Consider the following 16,563-nt stretch of genomic DNA (forward strand, 5'->3'; position numbering starts at 1 on the left):
CAGCAGTAACATCATCACATCAGCAGTATATCATCACATCAGCAGTAACATCATCACATCAGCAGTAACATCAACAGTAACATCATAACATCATCACATCATCAGTAACATCATCACATCAGCAGTAACATCATCACATCAGCAGTAACATCATCACATCAGCAGTAACATCATCAGTAACATCACATCAGCAGCAACATCATCAGTAACATCATCACATCATCAGTAACATCATCACATCAGCAGTAACATCATCACATCATCAGTAACATCATCACATCATCAGTAACATCATCACATCAGCAGTAACATCATCACATCAGCAGCAACATCATCAGTAACATCATCACATCATCAGTAACATCATCACATCATCAGTAACATCATCACATCAGCAGTATATCATCACATCAGCAGTAACATCAACAGTAACATCATCACATCAGCAGCAACATCATCAGTAACATCATCACATCATCAGTAACATCATCAGTAACATCATCACATCATCAGTAACATCATCACATCAGCAGTAACATCATCACATCATCAGTGACATCATCACATCAGCAGTAACATCAACAGTAACATCACATCAGCAGTAACATCAACAGTAACATCATCACATCAGCAGTAACATCATCACATCATCAGTAACATCATCACATCATCAGTAACATCATCACATCATCAGTAACATCATCACATCAGCAGTAACATCAACAGTAACATCATCACATCATCAGTAACATCATCACATCAGCAGTAACATCAGCAGTAACATCATCACATCATCAGTAACATCATCACATCAGCAGTAACATCATCACATCAGCAGTAACATCAACAGTAACATCATCACATCATCAGTAACATCATCACATCATCACATCATCAGTAACATCATCACATCAGCAGTAACATCATCACATCAGCAGTAACATCATCACATCAGCAGTAACATCATCAGTAACATCATCACATCATCAGTAACATCATCACATCATCACATCAGCAGTAACATCATCACATCATCAGTAACATCATCACATCAGCAGTAACATCATCACATCATCAGTAACATCATCACATCATCACATCAACAGTAACATCATCACATCATCAGTAACATCATCACATCATCAGTAACATCATCACATCAGCAGCAACATCATCAGTAACATCATCACATCAGCAGTAACATCATCACATCAGCAGTAGCATCATCACATCATCAGTAACATCATCACATCAACAGTAGCATCATCACATCAGCAGTAACATCATCACATCATCAGTAACATCATCACATCAGCAGTAACATCATCACATCATCAGTAACATCATCACATCATCAGTAACATCATCACATCAGCAGTAACATCATCACATCAGCAGTACACATCACATCAGCAGTAACATCATCACATCAGCAGTAACATCATCACATCATCAGTAACATCATCACATCAGCAGTAACATCACATCAGCAGTAACATCATCACATCAGCAGTAACATCATCACATCAGCAGTAACATCATCACATCATCAGTAACATCATCACATCATCAGTAACATCATCACATCATCAGTAACATCATCACATCATCAGTAACATCATCACATCAGCAGTAACATCATCACATCAGCAGTAGCATCATCACATCATCAGTAACATCATCACATCATCAGTAACAACATCATCACATCAGCAGTAACATCATCACATCAGCAGTAGCATCATCACATCAGCAGTAACATCATCACATCAGCAGTAGCATCATCACATCATCAGTAACATCATCACATCAGCAGTAACATCATCACATCATCAGTAACATCATCACATCAGCAGTAACATCATCACATCAGCAGTAACATCATCACATCAGCAGTAACATCATCACATCATCAGTAACATCATCACATCAGCAGTAACATCATCAGTAACATCATCAGCACTGCTGTACTCAATTGCAATACAATGATATGTGTCGACAAAGTCAGCAGGCCTGACAAATGATATGTGTCGACAAAGTCAGCAGGCCTGACAAATGATATGTGTCGACAAAGTCAGCAGGCCTGACAAATGATTCCGTCAAACTTTAGAGGGCAGACAACTGGAACAACAGTCTGTGATCTTTTGAAAATCAAAAAAAAAAAAACCCAGTATCATTTATGAAGTTTGATGGCCTGGATCTATTTTTTATTTATATGCACAAGCAGTGATTCTGGCTCACGACAGGCCCCTATTGCTAATTCGAACATGCATTTCATATTTCAGTGTGCAAGAGCACGGCCCACAATGATCCCTGGTCTGAGATCATCACTGGAATATCTGTGTTGCCTGTGACTGTATATTTATGCATTTTATCCTCATATCCAATGTATTTCGTGTAGGTGTATAAGTCATGAAAAAGCCCCCATTATCATAATGAAAATGTCAAGGATTATGTTAGGCTTTCCATGTCATTAGACCAAAGAACAGAGATAAAATTAGACAGAGAATTCTGAGTATGAATGTATTTGTGTAACATAGAAATGTCAGCCAAAATAGAAGCATTATTGTGAGATAGCATTACTTGTGTGAGACAGAAGCATTATTGTGAGATAGAAGCACTAGTGTGAGATAGAAGCACTAGTGTGAGATAGAAGCATTATTGTGAGATAGAAGCACTAGTGTGAGATAGAAGCACTAGTGTGAGATAGAAGCACTAGTGTGAGATAGAAGCATTATTGTGAGATAGAAGCACTAGTGTGAGTTAGAAGCACTAGTGTGAGTTAGAAGCACTAGTGTGAGTTAGAAGCACTAGTGTGAGTTAGAAGTAGAAGCACTAGTCTGAGATAGAAGCACTTGTGTGAGATTGAAGCACCTGTGTGAGATAGAAGCACTAGTGTGAGATAGAAAGGCTAGAGTAGTATACAGTATAAATATAGAAGTACTGGTGTCATATACAAGCTGATTGTGTGACGTCGACATGCTTTAGGTGTTGTTATCAACCAGTAATGTAAGAATCATGCCTGGGGTATAATGTGCATGTTGCTGTGCAGAGCTGCAAGTGTTGGTGGTTTATGTCTGGGAAATGATTCATGCTCATACAGAAGAGAGGGAGTTGTGTGGCTTTATGGATGGGTAAACAAACTATTGCATCCTGTTTTGCTGGGTTTGCTTTTTGTTCAAGGCAGAAAATATTTGACAAAAAACGCAGAAAGCGTTATACCAGTGGCTGCATCTGTTGTGTAGTGCAAAATACTGTTTCCTTTGATCCTACAGAAAGTTATATGGGGGATATATTAATCACTGTATCCATTTGTTCTTCACCTTTAATAAAAGTTTTGTTGAGTATATACTCACTACACTACTATCAGTTTGTTTATTTGTAAAACAAATGGGATTGTGTGCTGTAGTTTGATTGGTTGAAATATGTTGTTAAATGGGATTGTGTGCTGTAGTTTGATTGGTTGAAATATGTTGTTAAATGGGATTGGATCATGAACGCTTTCAGACATTTTACAGCCTAAATATACTTTTCTTGATAAGCATATTTTTTCACAATCTCAAATTTTAGTGAAATTGAATTGAATATTGACTTGATCAGTATTTGTCAGGACTTTGTGTTTCCCCGTTTGCTTGTCTGATGGTTTCAGTTACCATGGGAGGATGTGGTGTCATCGTGAGGTGTGCCATAACATAGTAGCTTTACAACATGATGTCCTTGGCTTACAACCACGAGTTGAAGCAGACAGTAGCTCAAGGGCGTGTTGTCATCATAGGTGCATAACAGGAAATACCTGAATTGTAGGCAGGCATGTTGGAGATTTGAACATGATGACTCGACTCCTGTATTGTTGCCATCCGCTTAGGGCTGCGCAATATAACCAGTTTACCGGTATTTACCGGTTCAGACATGAAAACGATACGATTGCGATACGCTGATCGAAAACCGGTTTTTTGTCATGCATTTGGAAAACTTCGTAACACTTGGAAATCTTCGGATATTTCCGTTTTTTTAATTGTTCTTTTCCTTGTTTCATTAGTGCCAAATGTTATTTACATTTTTATTTTGTCATGATTAAAGTTTTTATAAAAGGTTAATCAATCATAGTGATTTTGTTGTGTTTTTGCTTTATAATCAAGCATTAACTCGATTATAAGTAGTTTTTGTTAAAAAAATAATCCTTGCAATATATTGCAATACATATCGTAATTAATATATGCTTCCGCAGTGACGCAATATATCGCAATATCAAAATTCTCTGCAATACCCACCCCTACATCCGCTACCCCGATGTTGTTATTGTTGTTTCCTTGACTACCGTGTTGTTGTCATTCCACTACCCCGATGTTGTTATTGTTATTTCCTTGACTACCATGTTGTTGCCATCCGCTACCCCGATGTTGTTATTGTTGTTTCCTTGACTACCGTGTTATTGCCATTCCACTACCCCTATGTTGATCTGCTCATCACGCTGAAGACCCGGGTTCGATTCCCCACATGGGTACAATGTGTGAAGCCTATTTCTGGTGTCCCCGGCTGTGAGATATTGCTGTAGTATTGCTAAAAGCGGCGTAAAAACCATACTCACTCACCCCTATGTTGTTGTTGTTACCTAGACTACCATATTGTTGCTATTCCACTACTCCAATGTTGTTGCTGTTGTTTCCAGGACAACTGGATTTTGCTACCCCAATGCTGTTTTATGGACTATATTATTGTTGCCATTCCACTACTCCTATGTTGATATTTCTTGGACTACCATTACGATGTCCGAGGGGACATCATGCAAACAGCAGGGTACTCATAATTTCTCTATCGCAGAATACCATTCTGTTTAAGCTGTGTCTATTGGTGTAATGCCTAGTTAATCCATTGTCTCTCATGTGCTTATCTTCCAGTTTTGAACTCTAGTAACCTTTATCATCAGGTTCATAGTTATCCTGATATATATGAAGCAGTCATGTGAAATTGATAGCTCAGTTACACTGCCGATGCTGGTGGTATATCCTGTCAGTAAATAAGCAAGGTGACCAGTAATTATGCTGGATCAAACAGGACTCAGAAGAGAACTTTGTCTCACGCCACACTTGCAGTTTACAATTACGGGAAGGATCAAGTGTATGTCATTATTGGTCCCACGTGGACAGGGAGTGCAGGGTATGAAACAGAACTTTATGATGTGCAAATAAATTTGTTTTAGTTTTATCCAAATGGTTAGAAGTGCAAGATGTATGATTTCATTAAAACACATGAAAAAGGGCCACAGATTTTCTTTTTTAAATATTACCATTTAATATTACAAGGGCAAGAACTTTTGTCATTCATGCATCTTGGATTTACTTTATATAGTTTGTTCTTATTAAAGGAGAAGAAGATTATTTAATTGTTGAAAGGCAAAATATAATCAATTATATATCTAGGACGTCTGCTCCTGATGACAAGTTCATTAATGTTATGAACCTGTTTATTGTCTCGGAAAAGGTAATTCCCAAATCAGTTGCTTTATGTTATTCTTTTCGTTGCCCCACATAATTACAACTTTATTATGTTATTAATAATGTTTAATGAGAAGTAGACTACTCAGTCATGATATGCAATGGAGCATGTAGATAAATGATAATCATAAGTTTTCTGGACAAGGTATTTATAATAGATTATGTCCTTCAATCAAAGTTGAGTCCTCACTTTCCCTTTATAAATCTAAACATTTCATTTCTGTGTGTAGATGTTCATCAGAGACAAGCATATAAGTGACACTTTAAGATGTCAATCCAGTCTTCATTGTTGCCATTGCATATAAGTGACACTTAAAGATGTCAATCAAGTCTCATTGTTGCCATACTATATATGTGACATTTAAAGAAAATCTACATCTTCACAAGGTGATGCAATAGATCCCCAACTTGACCCTCATCAGCACCTTATGTACCACAGTGCAGTAAGTCTCAATATTACCTGGCTACACAAACCCCATGGTGGATACTGATACAAATGTGAAGATATCACCTGTCGGCCCATGTGGCCAGACACTGGCTCTCTAGACCAGTGCAGCGTACATGGCCAAGGAATTGCATTTTAGTTGGTAAAGGGTGTAACAGGTGTGTTTTCAGGAGGATGTGACTCCACAGGAAGTTACAAGTCCATTATCTTCTCAAAGTGTTTTTTTTTTTCTTCAATCAGAAGCATGTGAAAAGAGACCAAACCAATCTACTGCTGTCTTCTTTAAAGAAAACAAGATATGTCTACAACTGATTTAAACAATCCTTGGCCCCGTTTCACAAAGCTCTCGTAAGCCTAAGATCTCGTATCTTTTCTCGTAGTAATCGTACCTCCTATACTGTAGCATGGACTTACGACAGTCTTAGCGCTGTGATAGCTTTGTGAAACGGGGCCCTGGGAACCATCCTGACAGAAGAAAGGATTCATTCATATCAATATATAGCTACCAGCCAAACTTGGAGCTATTATATTCATGAGCCGACAATGTTCGTCTGTTTAAGCGTGTTTGTGTCCTGGTTTATTGCTAGTGAACCCATATCCTGTGATTGTCAGGTGTGAGGCTCATCCACGTACTGGGAATCTCAGTGCAACAGATGTATTTGGCCCCACTGCTGACATTTCACTGTATTGTTGTGGATGGGACCCATTACTACGCTATAGTCTGTTTCACCAACTCTCAACAGTCCACCCCTTGTTAAAACATCCCATGTATTATTCAACCAACCTTTCACATGGACATGTCATATAAATCTAGTGTATTAAATTCTCCCTCGACTGAGTTATTATCCCCGCCACGCGTTTAGCGCGAAGCGGGGATATAGTATTAGGTTCCGTACGTATGTACGAATTGGAATATCTTAAGAACCGTTGACTAGATTCTTTTCATATTTGGTACCTAGGTTCATCACAGTATAAGAAAGGTTCCAGTCAGGTTTGGTGACCTTGACCTTCAATTCAAGGTCACAAGAGGACTTTAACGTTTTACCTTGTCAGCGAGATATCTCAAGAACTGTTCACTGGATTTTTCTTCATATTCAAGACCAAGCTTTATCTAGGGAAGGCGCAGGGCCCAGTCGATTTTGGTGACCTTCACTTAATTTTCAAGGTCACAGCGACACTTTGAAGATTTCAGCATGTTAACATGCATGTTGAGCTTGTCAGCGAGATATCTCAAGAACCGTTCACCAGAATTTCTTCATATTCAACACCAAGCTTTATCTAAGGAAGGCACATGGCCTAGTCGATTTTGGTGACCTTCACTTAATTTTCAAGGTCATGGCAACACGAAGATTTTATCATGTGAAGCTTCATGTTAAGCTTGTCAGCGAGATACCTAAAGAACCATTAACTGGATTTTCTTCATATTTGACACCAAGCTTCATCTAGGGAAGGTGCAAGGCCCAGTCGATTTTGGTGACCTTCACTTAATTTTCAAGGTCACGGCGACACTTTGAAGATTTCAGCATATTAAACTGCATGTTAAGATTGTCAGCAAGATATCTCAAGAACAGTTCACTGGATTTTCTTCATGGACTTTCACGACTTCCCTGAATGTTTTTTAAAGCAATTTCTTTATTACTAATTTTGCATATTTCATACACTAAGACATTCATGTCAAGGTCAAAGTGAGTCTTGAAAATATTTGACCGCCTCCGTGGTGTAGTGGTTAGAGCATCCGCCCGGAGAGCGGAAGGTCGCGGGTTCGATCCCCGACCGCGTCATACCAAAAAGATGTTAAAATATGGTACTTGTTGGTCCCTGCCTGGCGCTCGGCATTAATGGGTACAAGAAGAACTGGTCGGCTCGGAGTCAGTATAATGTGTCTGAGTTGGGTATTCATGCTTCACTGCGGCATGGTATCTCAGTGAGCTAGAACTATAAAACCAGCTTAAGTCTGGGGCTAGTACAAGCAGTCTCACATACACATACACATGCATGCACATCATCATATGAGCGAAATATTCTCAAGCACAGCAGGTTAAATACAATTTCACCTCACCTTGAAAATATTTGTGCATTTGAACAACTACAGAGCAAGATATCAAGAGAGGTTGACTGGTCATGTTTTTGTTGACATTTAACTTCATCTTAAACTACTACCTTCACTTTCATTACTTTTAAGTTTGATTTGATAACTTGCGGCGGGGGATTATGTCACCTTAGTGACAATGCTTATTGCTTTTGAAGCTATTTGCTCCGTATCTGTTGAGAGGTTACAATTCAAATATATGACAGTAAAAGGGCGATATGATAATTTGATAGTGAGTGGTTGTAGTCAGTCGTGGTATGAATCATTATTTGCTGGTAATAAGAACTTGTACTATGTAGCTTGAATGGGAAATGAAATTATATATCTGTAGAAGGATGTTTACTATATTTACAGTAACGTGAACATGTATGTATTATCAGAAGGCAGAGGTACAGATAAGCTGCGTATCTGCGTAAATTACGCAAATATTTATGTGAAAACTCAATTCCTATTAAGTCTATTGCGTACAAGTACGCTTGAATTTTTGTAAATACTCATTAAATGTGATCTTACATGTGTACACACAAAAATGTCAAATCTTAGCTTGCATACTGGTGGATAGATAAAATAACTGAGGTATATTTAGAGGTTCTATTTCAGGACATGAACTCGACAACTTGTAGTCTTTCTTATCGTTTCTCATATTACAGATCAAATATGAATAACAAACACTAACATTTAAACTTTATTATATATTTTAAATTAATGGAAAATGGCAAAATACCCAATTGAGTTTGAATGAGGTGAGTACAATTTATTTGGTTACTCAAAGGAAAATTAGGATACCCAATTGAGATGAGCACAAGCGAGTACATAACTCAATGACCCAAAAAGTTATCTACAGCTCTGGAAGGGATTAGTTCTCTTTATGGTGTTTGAAGTGTGCAGAGACTATACATACCATATGTTTGATCAGTTACATGTATAATTAAAACAAAGAATTGTTTATGTTTGATTTTTGTGCTTGTGTTGGATGTTTTTGTAATGTATTAAAATAGACAAGCCAGACAAATGTGAATACATTTTAAACTGACTTATTAAATCCTCCGGTTTCATTTCAGAGTTATTATAGCAAAGATGTTCAAACTGCATTCAAAGAAATAAATTAAATCTGAGCATTAACATTTCTTCTTTTTCTTCTTTTATGTTTCTTCTCTGCTTCCTCTTCTTAGTTTCTTCTCCTTCTCTTCCTCCTTTTTCTTCTCCTTATCTTCTGCTTCTTCACTTCTCCTGCTTCTTATCTTCTCCTTCTGCTTCCTCTCATCTCCTGGCTAGCTATTCTCGAAACATTCGTAGCCCTACAAGGGGCGGTGGGGTAGCCTAGTGGTTAAAGCGTTGGCTCGTCACGCCGAAGACCCGGGTTCGAATCCCCACATGGATACAATGAGTGAAGCCCATTTCTGGTGTCCCCCGCCGTGATATTGCTGGAATATTGCTAAAAGCAGCGTAAAACCAAACTCAGTCAGTCAGTCGTAGCCCTACAAACTTCTTAAGCCCATTCTTAATACATTGGCTACGATCATTGCTACACCTACATAACCATACCATAAGATATACTATAATTAGCTCAAACTAGGAAGCACTGGCTACACTGGTACAACTGATACATATTGTGTTTGTCCCTCCAGATGCTATATATATATTTTCTGCATCCATTCTATACATACGATCGTTTTGTAGAATGATCGTAACTAGTGTTGGGAATTGGTTAAAATCTCATAATTGATGATTGGTTCATTACTACCGATCAATCATCGAAAAAAAAAAATTGGTTAGCGTCATTTATGAAATTTGTTAATGCACATAAAAATAAGGGGGGGAAAAGTAGTTCTTTTGGCAAAATTTCACATCTTTAAAGGATGTCTAGTATGTTAGGAACATAAATTTTTGGAATCTTTAAGATAAATTCAATCGTGACTGGAAACGAGCTTGTAGTGCTTACGAAATGTAACAGACAAAACCAACCATGTGAAAAATATTCTTAATGAAAACAAGTGTTCCAGAATTGTTTGTGTTCGATTATGAGAAATTGTGATCGATTGCTTGGTCGTTTAGTCACTACGACCAATCTTTGATTATTTCAATTAATCGGACCACCACTAATCGTAACACCCATCCTTTAACATAGACTTTCGACAGGCTCAGGGCTACAATCACTTTGTTGAATGATGGTAACACCCTCCGAGGTTAACACAGATGTGGTGCGGTGGGGTAGCCTAGTGGTCAAAGCGTTGGCTCATCACGCTGAAGACCCGGGTTCGAATCCCCACATGGGTACAATGTGTGAAGCCCATTTCTGGTGTCCCCCGCCGTGATGTTGCTGGAATATTGCTAAAAGCGGCGTAAAACCGACCTCAGTCAGTCAGTCAGTTAACACAGATGTATGACAGCTTAGGGTAATGTCACTGGGTAACATCACTTTGTGGAACACGTCATAGAACCTTACATTGTGTTCCTGTCTAATGTCGCTGTTCTTGTTCTAGTGTCTCAAATGGATGAGGAAGAACCTGCTGTTGGTGCTGACAGTCATCGCTGTATTCTTTGGAGTGCTGGTGGGCTTCTTGTCCAGACTGAGCACTCCGTCTCCCGACACCATCATGCTGATCTCCTTCCCGGGAGACTTGCTGATGCGGATGTTGAAATGCCTCATTTTGCCGCTCATTGTATCGTCCATGATAACAGGTTTGAATTATTACACTTATTGTTTTATGAAATCCCATTTCAGAAAATCTGTGACTTGTAACATGCAACTAAATCGATCAGGTGGTCAGTTTGGTGATTTGTTTTCTGGAATTTTTCATATCCTGAGGGGGCGGTGGGGTAGCCTAGTGGTTAAAGCGTTGGCTTGTCACGCTGAAGACCGGGTTTCGATTCTCCACATGGGTATAATATGTGAAGCCCATTTCTGGTGTCCCCCGCTGTGATATTGCTGGAATATTGCTAAAAGCGGCGTAAAACCTTACTCTCTCACTCATTCATATCCTGAGTATGTGGCTTGATGGTCAAGGTGTCAATCACTGGATTTCCTGACCCAGGTATTTACTTGCCGCCATGATAAAACTAGAATATTGCTGAGTGCAGACTTAAAGAGCAAGCCTAAAATGTTTACATTAAAAGTACCCATGAAGATCCGGGTTAGAAATGATCTTCAGTAACCCATGCTTGTCGTAAGAGGCGACTAAAGGGATCGGATGGTCAGACTTGGTTGATACATGTCATCGTATCCCAATTGCGTAGATCGATGCTCATGCTGTTGATCACTGGATTGTCTGGTCTGGACTCGAATATTTACAGACCACCGCCATATAGCTGGAATACTGCAGAGTGCGGCATAAAAGTAAACTCATTCACTCACTCGCTCATTACATTAAAAGTAATGTCTAGCGGTCTTATTGGTCTCTGAGCCATTTTGTACCATTCCACCATGACATTCATAGCCATCATTATTGAAACTTATCTTTACAGGTCTCGCTTCTCTGGATGCAAAGTCTAGTGGTCGTATGGGTCTCCGAGCCATTGTGTACTACTTCACAACAACATTCATAGCCATCATTATTGGAATCATCCTGGTCGTGTCCATTCACCCCGGCAAGCACACTGGCCCGGGAAAGTCACTGATGGATGCTACTGATGAGAAGCCACCATCGTCCACTGATGCCTTCCTGGATCTCATTAGGTAAGATATTTATAATGACGGGCCGACATTTCAGTGTTGTCTTTGTTCTGCTAATTATTTGTGTATTTATTGAAAGGAGGTACTATTATCTTGTTGAGAGTGTTGTTTGAGAAATATCAAGACTTTTGTCTGTCAGGAACATGAATGGCTTATTAGTCTTGATTTATACATATTTATCATTTTGAAAGGAAATGATACTTGTGGGTGTGATACAGAATCAATCTTATTTCTGTAAGATGGGTTATGAAAACTTTATATTAAAAGTTTCTAATTGATGACCAAACATACATAGATGACGGTTCTATCAGTTTCTCCACAAACATAGATGACGCTTCTATCAGTTTCTCCACAGAAGTTAATCAAATTCGCAGGGTCCTTCATAAGGCCATGAATTGCATCTGTTAAACTGTCTCCCTAAATTAATGATAGAAATGGTTTCAGTGAATATTTTGAAAACATTTTTTTAAATATATGCATTGGGCCTCATGGTGCCAAATGTATGTAAAACCAATGATCTGTTATAGCGGAAGTTACTTTAAGGATGTTGAAGCTGTCAAGTGCCTCACCTGCCAGAAATGTTGATGTGATTTAGGTTACTTCCTTGAAGTGTCTATCCTCTGTTACTGCCTGCCTGAGTTTGGTTTTACGCCGCTTTTAGCAATATTCCAGCAACATCACGGCGGGGGACAACAGAAATGGGCTTCACACATTGTATCCATGTGGGGATTTGAACCCAGGTCTTCGGCATGACGAGCCAATGCTTTAACCACTAGGCTACCCCACCACCCCCCTCTGTTACTGAGTGGGGAGGTGGGGTAGCCTAGTGGTTAAAGCGTTCACTAGTCACGCCAAAGACCCGGGATCAATTCCCCACATGAGTACAATGTGTGAAGCCCATTTCTGGTGTCCCCGGCTGTGATATTGCTGGAATATGGCTAAAAGTCGCATAAAACCCAACTCACTCACTCACACTGTTACTGAGTGTGTCATGCATCATCCCATTGTGATGAAAACCATGGAATTATTTACCAACATAGTTTCTTTATCCCCAAGACCCGGGTTCGATTCCCCACATGGGTACAATGTGTGAAGCTAATTTCATGCTTCCCCTGCAGTGATATTGCTGGAAACCATACTTACTTCACTCACTCACTCACTCACTCACTCACTTAGTGTCATGTTTTCCCTGCAGTGATATTGCTGGAAACCATACTTACTTCACTCACTCACTCACTCACTCACTTAGTGTCATGTTTTCCCTGCAGTGATATTGCTGGAAACCATACTTACTTCACTTACTTCACTCACTCACTCACTCACTCACTCACTCCTCCTCAGTGTCATGTTTTCCTGCAGTGATATTGCTGGAAACCATACTTACTTCACTTACTTCACTCACTCACTCACTCACTCAGTGTCATGTTTTCCCTGCAGTGATATTGCTGGAAACCATACTTACTTCACTCACTCACTCACTCACTCACTCACTCAGTGTCATGTTTTCCCTGCAGTGATATTGCTGGAAACCATACTTACTTCACTTACTTCACTCACTCACTCACTCACTCACTCACTCACTCAGTGTCATGTTTTCCCTGCAGTGATATTGCTGGAAACCATACTTTCACTTCACTTACTCACTCACTCACTCACTCACTCACTCAGTGTCATGTTTTCCCTGCAGTGATATTGCTGGAAACCATACTTACTTCACTTACTTCACTCACTCACTCACTCACTCACTCACTCAGTGTCATGTTTTAGCCCCATCTCTTCCACAATGCACTAACACAGCTTCGCCTGACACTTATTAAATCTGGAAGAGCAATGATACGTGTTCCACATCTCACTCAAGTACAAGCTGGTGATAACAGTCACCTGCATGTTTCTGGTTGGCATGACAGTTTGATTGGAAGTTTATATTTAATGCTGCTGCATTTAAACCAGAATCAAATGTCCCCAGAGTATTTACATAATGGAATTGAGATTAATGTATTGGAACACTGAGGATGAATAATGTTTTAAATATAACATTTCTGACTGATCTCACCTAGATGCAGATACACAGTGAACTGTTGTTGAATAACCAATCCACAGAACCAAATCGAAGAATTGATTAAGGCCTTTTCAGAAGCTGATCGTCAGCAGATAACAGTAGATGGCGATACAAATTTCCAAATTGTAATTTCCAACTTGTAGATTCATTAATGGTAATGGTTTTTCAGCTTTGGGATGATGTATTCACTGAAAACAGAGTGAGTGAGTTTAGTTTTATGCCACTTTTAGCAATATTCCAAAAATATCATGGCAGGGGACACGAGGAATGGGCTTCACACATTTTATGTATGTGAGGAATTGAACCTGTGTCTTCGGCATGACAAGCAAACGTTTAAAACATTAGGCTTCCCCGCCGCCCCCACTGAAAACAGAATGAAGAGGAGAATGCATTAGTGCGCAGTTTTACTTCAATGCAGTAAAATGTCTCTGAATATAAAAACATGAGAACTTTGCAAGTATACAAAGTTTGGGACAAACAGATGTTGTCTTCCCAGTTTGCCTATCAATAACAGATAATTCATTATTATGAACTGCTGTTTAATGTGTTAAAGAATTGTTCCTAAGTGAAGGTCTGTCGCATAACATCTGTCACCTGTCACATGAATATATAAAATGATTCAGGTTAGGATTTATCTTCAGCATTCCAGGATTGTTGTAAGAGGCGACTAACAGGATCAGGTAGCAGGCTCACCGACTTGGTTGATGCGTGTCATAATTCCCCAGTTGTGTAGATTGATGGTCATGATGTCAATCACTGGATTGTCTGGTCTGACTCTTCACATGTCATCATATCCCAATTGCATAGATCAATACTCATGCCTTTGATCACAGGGTTGTCTGGTCCAAATTTGATTATTTACAGACCGCCGCCATATAAATGTCACATAAACCCACAGCTGGAATATTTCTGTCTGTGCCAATGAAAGAGTTGGAATGGATGCTGAGCCTGTGTTATGGGTACATCATTCCAGCGTTGATGAAAGAGTGGCAAGTTTCATCACCACACATGTAGAGAAGCCCTTGATGGGCTGCTGAGGTGCTTGGAAATTGTTTGCTGCTGACTGACAGGCTCCTTCATTAACAACTACACACACAGGCAGCCACTAACACCACTAATACAACAAACATGTTCCCACGTGGAGCTTGGTAGGCAATACTTGGGAATTGTTTGGTTTATGGACCATAGCTCCTATTATAAGAAGTTGTCAATCCAAAAAAGTTCTTCTTCTTCACACACATGCTTCTAAATGCCACTTAAAGCAGTGTATGAAATAAGGCCCGTCCGACCACCCGAGACGGACGGTCTAAATTTACAGCTAGCGGGCCCCAATGGTCTGGTAAAGTTTTTAGATGTTCCATATATCTGAGTAAATTCAGCATATCTTGGTGTCTGGTCTGGTTATATCCATTTTGGTCAGATAACATTTTGAAGTTACCAGCCCTGATGTCTGGCTGGGTTTTTGGCTTATTTCATACACTGCTTAAAGAAGTACTATGTTGTTTGGGGAGACTAGAGTGAGGGAGTTTAGTTTTACACCGCTTTTAGCAATATTCCAGTAATATCATGGCGGAGGACACCAGAAATGGACTTCTCACAACTGCCCCATATGGGGAATCGAACCCGGTTCTTCGGCGTGACGAGCTAACGCTTTAACAACTAGGCTACCCGGACGTGCTGGGGAGACTAGAAATGGGCTTCACATATTAAATTTGGAATTGAACACGGTGAACACTTTAACCACTAGCCTACCCCACAACCCCATGGATGCATCTGGACTGATACATCACCCATGTCAAGTATTAGTAATACTTCTCAAATTGGTAAAAGATATACATGTATCCTCTTTTAATGTTAGAATGAAAGTAAGTGTTAGTAATAATAGGGCAGATTAAGATGAGAGACTTTGATACTTGCTGGTAGCCACACATTTCTGCATTGAAAGTGACGCTAAATGCCTCGGTGTGTTATATTTAGCAAAATCACATTTATTTAATCTAACCATGCTTTTTTCCTAAATTTGCTTTAAGATTTAGATAAAGTACATAGAAATTTGGCTAAATAGGATGCAAATTGATTTTTGTTGGACATCAAGCTTGAGAGAACAAACATGGTTTTAGCTCAGACGATTTTGACAAAATTACTCAGCAGTTCTATACCCCTTCAACACAACTATGGTGTAGTGCAGTGCTTGTTTATGATTGAAGCTGCTTTAATACCCTTTACAGGGTGTGACCTTGACCTACAAAACCCAGGCCCCTACTTAATACCGGAACTTTGAGGGTCCCCTAAAGTAATGAAATGGTGTAGCATACTGTACTGACAGATTTGATGACTACTTTAAGTACAGGAACTTTATTGTGAGTGTCAAGAATGTTGTTCAGTTAATATTATTGTGGGGACAGTGGGGTAGCCTAGTGGTTAATGCATTCGCTTGTCATGCCAAAGCCCTGGGTTCGATTCCCCAAACAAGTACAATGTGTGAAGCTCATTTCTGGTGACCCCCACTGTGGTATTGCTTGAATATACTCACTCACTCACTCACTCACTCACTCACTCACTCACTCACTCACTCACTCACTCACTCACTCACTCACTCACTCACTCACTCACTCACTCACTCACTCACTCACTCACTCACTCACTCACTCACTCACACACACTTGTGTGTCCCTGATGATTCAATATATATTTTTCTACATCTATTCTATACATTATACATACTGGATGCACATTTCTGCAATATGTAAAACCCTGTTATACATATTCATAAACTATAAATATTAACAAGGTCTGGCCTTG

The 16,563-nt window shown here is 39.4% G+C and overlaps 1 protein-coding gene across 2 annotated transcripts in view; it reads left to right on the forward strand.

Annotated features, from left to right (window-relative positions):
- The window catches only part of LOC124282709 (excitatory amino acid transporter-like), an 86,951-nt gene that overhangs the window by 53,178 nt on the left and 17,210 nt on the right, over window positions 1–16,563 (forward strand). For both annotated transcript variants that reach the window (XM_046718732.1, XM_046718738.1), the window contains exons 3-4: window positions 10,513–10,711; window positions 11,495–11,705. In XM_046718732.1, the coding sequence (XP_046574688.1) occupies window positions 10,513–10,711; window positions 11,495–11,705 (410 nt within the window). The remainder of the gene's footprint in view (window positions 1–10,512; window positions 10,712–11,494; window positions 11,706–16,563) is intronic.

Source organism: Haliotis rubra, unplaced genomic scaffold, assembly GCF_003918875.1.
Source record: "Haliotis rubra isolate DU_JTF1 unplaced genomic scaffold, ASM391887v1 Scf109, whole genome shotgun sequence".
In the NCBI taxonomy this organism is placed as follows: Eukaryota; Metazoa; Mollusca; class Gastropoda; order Lepetellida; family Haliotidae; genus Haliotis; species Haliotis rubra.